General features: G+C 42.7%; 1 protein-coding gene across 2 annotated transcripts; it reads left to right on the top strand.

The window, feature by feature from the left end:
* The first annotated feature begins 1004 nt into the window (after positions 1 to 1004).
* On the top strand, positions 1005 to 4981 carry LOC308585426 (transcription cofactor HES-6-like). Of its 2 annotated transcripts, none has more exons than XM_081191085.1 (4): positions 1005 to 1170; positions 2331 to 2426; positions 2548 to 2626; positions 4279 to 4981. In XM_081191085.1, the coding sequence occupies exons 1-4, from the start codon at positions 1108 to 1110 to the stop codon at positions 4686 to 4688; spliced, it is 648 nt and encodes a 215-aa protein (XP_081047211.1). In that variant the 5' UTR covers positions 1005 to 1107; the 3' UTR covers positions 4689 to 4981. The 2 variants fall into 2 exon arrangements, with proteins under 2 accessions (XP_081047211.1, XP_081047210.1); XM_081191084.1 differs by having other exon boundaries at positions 4276 to 4981.
* Positions 4982 to 5238: the final 257 nt, after the last annotated feature.

Below are 5238 nucleotides of genomic sequence, written 5' to 3'. Positions count from 1 at the left end.
GCCAATGAAAAACCAGCGAAGAGGGGGACTAGGCAGGTCTCCCTGGGGAGGGAGTTCCAAAATCCAGGTGCGGTGCCCTTTTGGAGTATTCCTTAACAATGATAAGATTGGTCAGTTTCGTATCATTTGTTCTTGTGAATGCAAATTCAGTGGCTTCCTCCGCACAAGTTCTGGAGATAGACAGCTGTGGCAGTGTCATGTTATCTGCACCTCTGTTGTCATCGGATAAAATGGAACTGACACAGCTGCCTATCTCCAGGAAATAACCTGGGTACCAAACTTAAGTTTTGCCCAAGGATCAAAAGTCTACCAGTTATAGCACAAAGCAAGATATGTAGGCAACTCCTGAGAGATTTCATTCCACAGTTCCTGTTTTGAAGACTGGCATCGGTGCCAGAAATAAGGCTGTGCGGGCAGTTCCCCAGTACAAGGGGCCGAGCCAGGGGGGCATAAAATCGAGAAGATCCATAATTGAGAAGATCCATTGCAGGAGCCAGATGTTGGTCTCACACAGGGCGCCGTATTACAAAAGATTACCAAAGTCTGCCCCAGTTGGGCACTTTGATGGGAAGATCAAGAGTGTGAGATGTAGGATTCGCAGACCAAAAAAAGTGGAACCTGTACACAAAAGACAACAAAACCACTATCCCCAATTGCCCAGGTGTAACTGGTTTTACCCTGTTGTAGCCACCCCTTCCATGGGAATTGGTGCCAATTGAGAGGGGCCACACAGCCTTCACGTAGTGCTCTCATTCTCTGCCGTCTCCTTAACAAAAGATTTCTGCCAAGCATAGCTTTGTAGAGGCTGGACATCTGTCGCTCTTTAGGAGCGGGATGTGTGTGCGCGTGTGTACGATTTGCCCATTGAAAAGTAGTGACCTGTCAGCCTTGATTGATGGTCACAAGCCTCTGGTCTCAACCCCTCCTGTGGGAAAAGAGGGCTAGCCAAGCAATGCCTTCATTCACATGCTAATACCAGACTATAAATGCAAGCAGAGCAGGGCAATCATGTAAGAGAAAGCCCCAGAAGGCAAGGGGAGCAGCCAGCTGCCAAAGGGCTTTCTCCCCTTTCTCCCCTAAGCCTTGGGGCAGGCGAAGTGGATTACAATGACTGCCACAACCCTGGCCAGCTGCGTGCAGAAGCTTTCCAACACCAAAGAGGAAAGGAAGGTATGTCACATTCCGTAAGTGGCTTGAGATAGAAGAAGTCTTGAGGGTTTAAGGACACAGGACGGGTTGTATCCAACTAACAGCCATCGAAATGAATGGATGTAAGGTTAGGCATGCCCATTCATTTCAATGGCTCTACTCTGAGTAGGACTAACGTTGTGGGCCACCCTATGTGTTCGCATTCTAGTGGTTGCTGTTTCTGTGTTTTACTAGGAGGTAACTCCTAATTTAGCTCTCAAGCAACTAACCCACAGACAGCATCGAGAGATAAGCTAAGAGCTAGTTAGAAGAACACAGAGCAAAGGTAAAGTACAAAACACATGGGTGTGTGCAGGCTCTGACTGTTATCTGTACACACATATTTAATATGGAGTTGTATATTTCAGTCCATACATGTGACCCAGGAGAAAAATATATCTAGTTTATATAAACGATATTTACTGCTCTTAATTTTGCTTTATATGCTTAGTTTTAATCACAAACTTTTTTTTTTTTAGAAAGTAGATTATTTGTGTGTAGAATTTAGTATATGCTGTTGTAGAAAAGAAAGCCGGCAGCACTACAGGGATTTAATGTTCCACCTGACCTGATTTCCATCACAATCAGCAGCAAAAATACAACTGCAAGTGGTTGTCAAAAGAATTGTCTGACTGGGTGGGTTGTGGAATGAAATTTTTAATAAAAACCAAAATATATTAGATTATGGGAAACTTTTATGGAGAGTTTTATAACAAAGCTCATGCTCCGGACATAATTGAAATCACAGTTTCCTGTTTCTTCCTTGGTAACTGGGTTGTTAGGCAAAACAAATTCAGCAATCCTATGCACACTTACCCGGGAGTAGGGCTTACTTCTGAGTAAACACGTATAGGATTGAGTTGTCAGTTTTCCTTGTCAGACTTTATACAAAACTGAACTAGGTGGAAATCTGGTGTATGGGTATTGTGTCAGGAGAGTGTTTGACAACCAAACTGGTAAAATACTGGCCACAGTAGTACCCATGAATTATTTGCTGCTATATGGAAAAGGCATCTGTTTTTAAGAACAAAAACATTGAAGCCCTATGTGCATTTGAACTGACAAGACCAGTAGCCAAAAGCAGGATCCAAGCTTTCCATGTAGAAAAGGTACTCTTAACATTCTCCCTTTAATCACTGTAGTTAAGAAAACCTTTGATTGAAAGAAAACGAAGGGAGAGGATCAACAACTGCTTGGACCAGCTCAAGGAGACTGTTGTTGGGGCCTTTCGGCTTGATGTAAGTGTCGGGTTTTAGCGTGCCTCTGCGCCATCTTCCTTTTTGCTTTATTTTTTTCAGCATTGTTCAAAAACAATTCTTTGTCACTAATAACCCACTTTGTTGCTGCACTTTTAAACAGCAATCTAAACTTGAAAAAGCAGATATCCTCGAAATGACGGTAAAGCATCTCCAGAATATCCAAAATAGCAAAGTTATGGGTAAGTGGATTTATGTACTTGTATGCTTTAACCCCTTCATGTTTATTCAAACCTCTGTAACTTCTGCAGTGCTTTGAACATTGTTCCGTCCAATCTTGTTGTTCGAAAAGTAAAACAGAAAAGTCAGAAGACAGCACTTTTCCAGCCTGATGTTACTGATAAAACTTTGTAAATTGTATAAAACAGTGACACGGAACAGTTTAAGCAGTGACCACTGGACTCCATGCTAAATAAAAAATACTAAGGCTGCAATCCTATGTATACTTACCTGGGCAAAAGTCCGATCAAACTCACTTCTGACTAGACATTATAGCACCGAAGGGGCCTTCTCAGACAATCTGCTTACTGTATTGTTTATTGAAGGCTGTCCACACCACTCAACATCTTCAAACAAAACCATAGAAGGATCCTATTTCCCAAACATTCATACTGCAGTCCTTGAATTGCAATTCACACCTTCTGGTGTCTCCAGTGCCTCAGCAAGTCCACACTATAATGGTGTAAGCCTCTTAAAGAATGTGCTTTCACGAAGTACTTCTCAATATCCCATTTCTAGTTTAGTGTGTTAATGCAAAGCTGAAAGGGGGAAAATTACTGACTGGAAGTACCCATTTTCTTACATGATATCAGTACTTAAGATGGAGGGCTGTTAGCACCGTTCATAGCCATACTATAAAGTATCGGTTGAAGTCCTTGCCTTTAACAGTGCATGTGCAAGGGACTCAACATGGCAGCAACAATAGTTTCATTTATGAAGTTGTGGTGACAGGCACGTTGGGGCTACAACCAGGAATTCATGGCTTCTTGTACAGTTGCCTTGTGTAGTCTGGTGCCGGGACAACAGGTTGGAAGTAAAGGCTTCACAGGTACTGAGATGGCTCTTCTAACCCAAACTAACCCTTGGTGCCACCTCCACAGAAAGGCCTATAAAGGTTTCCTCTTTAGGCTGGGAGCGTACACCTGGGTAATAATAGCCTTTCTGACTCCCACTTGGTGTAGGCTTGACAAAACATCCCCAGATATATTTTTTCATGTGTGAAGTCCAAAGCATTGAAGATAAAATAACCAGGGTACCAGAATGAGGTAATAGAATGTAAAGGTAATTGTATAGAGTTTCCAAGGGCTGTGCATGTTTAGAGGTGGTCCCCACAGAGCAAAACTTTGCCTGAAGGTATTTTGCTCACATTTTCAGCTAAGTAGCTTAGCAGTAGCTAAATAGGTATTGCCCAGATGTTAACATAGACGGCAATCCTAACTCCACTTACCTGAGATTAAGTCATATTGAATTAAATTGGACTTACTTCTGAGTGGACATGGCTAGGATTGGTTAGCAGCTTGGTTTTTAACACATTATACTTCACTTTGTAAGCAAAGGTGATACTGTGAACCTCCGAGGGTTTGTAGACCATTCTTAGCAACCAAATATATCTTGGTGAACTAAGAACATGAAACAATAATGTTTGCACTTGCAAAAACTACTAAAGTGCTATGATGAAGCAGGCTATCAGGCTAGATTGTTGTCAGTGACAAGAGAGTGTGTGTTATATGAAAAGAGGCAACTTTTCATTATATTGGGCAGGGGCGGACTTTGGTTATAAACTAGAGTCTTGACTCTTTAATAACAGGAAGCGTCTTCTGTTCTTGTTCAGCAGATTCCAAGATGGGGTTGGAAGCTCAGCAGAGGTACAGCACTGGGTATATCCAGTGTATGCACGAAGTCCACAATCTCCTCCTGACCTGCGAATGGATGGACAAGACCCTTGGGGCACGGCTACTGAACCACCTGCTGAAATCCTTGCCCAGATCTAGTGAGGAAACCTGCAAGGCAGACTTGAGTTCTACCACCCCTGGGAACAGCAAGGGGAATAGCACAGGGTCCAACCAATCTCAGGATCAGTTCCAGCCCGCCGAAGACAAGCCAGGGTTGAAAAAGCCATTCCAGCCCCAAACACCCTCGCACTGTAATCAGCGCGAGTCGTCTCCTCCCGGTCAGATCCTGCAGTCTCATTTTGCACACAATGGCATTAACATGGGGTCGTTAGACATGTGGAGACCGTGGTAAAACTTGTCTTGGAGAAACCTTATTTCTAATCTTAGACCCTCTTTTATATGTATCTTATAGATATGCCTCTTTAAAACACTTTTTGGAGCAAGTCTGCTCCTGTAGGTGTACTAAAGACCAGGGTACTTCAAGCCGAAGTAAACCGCTGCGTAGCCTGCATTGTAGAAGGCTGCTATTTTATTGTATTTATTTAATGCATCTAAATTATTTTATAGAATCTTCTCTTGTGCTGTTTAGTGTATGTGACTTATATAATGTTCCTTTTCATATGCTATTAAAAGAATTAACAACTTATTAATAAAAATAGAAACCACAGCGAGATGCTGGTCTTGCGTTTATGCAGCTACTTTACTTAACTTTTCTTATGCAGCTACTGTTAAATAGGAGCATATTGAGCCGGACCATTGATCCATCGGACTCAATATTGTCTCTACACCGATTGGCAGAAGCTCGCCAGGATTTCAGGCAAGGATTTCTGCAAGTCCTAACTGGAGGTGTCAGAGTTTGAACCCAGAACCTTCTGTGTCATGCAAAGCAGACACCACTGAGC

Source organism: Podarcis bocagei, assembly GCF_964188305.1.
Source record: "Podarcis bocagei genome assembly, chromosome: 4".
Taxonomy (NCBI): domain Eukaryota; kingdom Metazoa; phylum Chordata; class Lepidosauria; order Squamata; family Lacertidae; genus Podarcis; species Podarcis bocagei.
This window is presented reverse-complemented; position numbering and strand designations above follow the sequence as displayed.

Excerpts from the sequence above, each read along its gene's own strand:
- LOC308585426 (XM_081191084.1), top strand. The coding sequence starts at position 1,108 with ATGACTGCCACAACCCTGGCCAGCTGCGTGCAGAAGCTTTCCAACACC. Across the intron at positions 2,427-2,547 it reads TTGGGGCCTTTCGGCTTGAT|CAATCTAAACTTGAAAAAGC; the intron begins GTAAGTGTCGGG and ends ACTTTTAAACAG. Across the intron at positions 2,627-4,275 it reads CCAAAATAGCAAAGTTATGG|CAGATTCCAAGATGGGGTTG; the intron begins GTAAGTGGATTT and ends GTTCTTGTTCAG.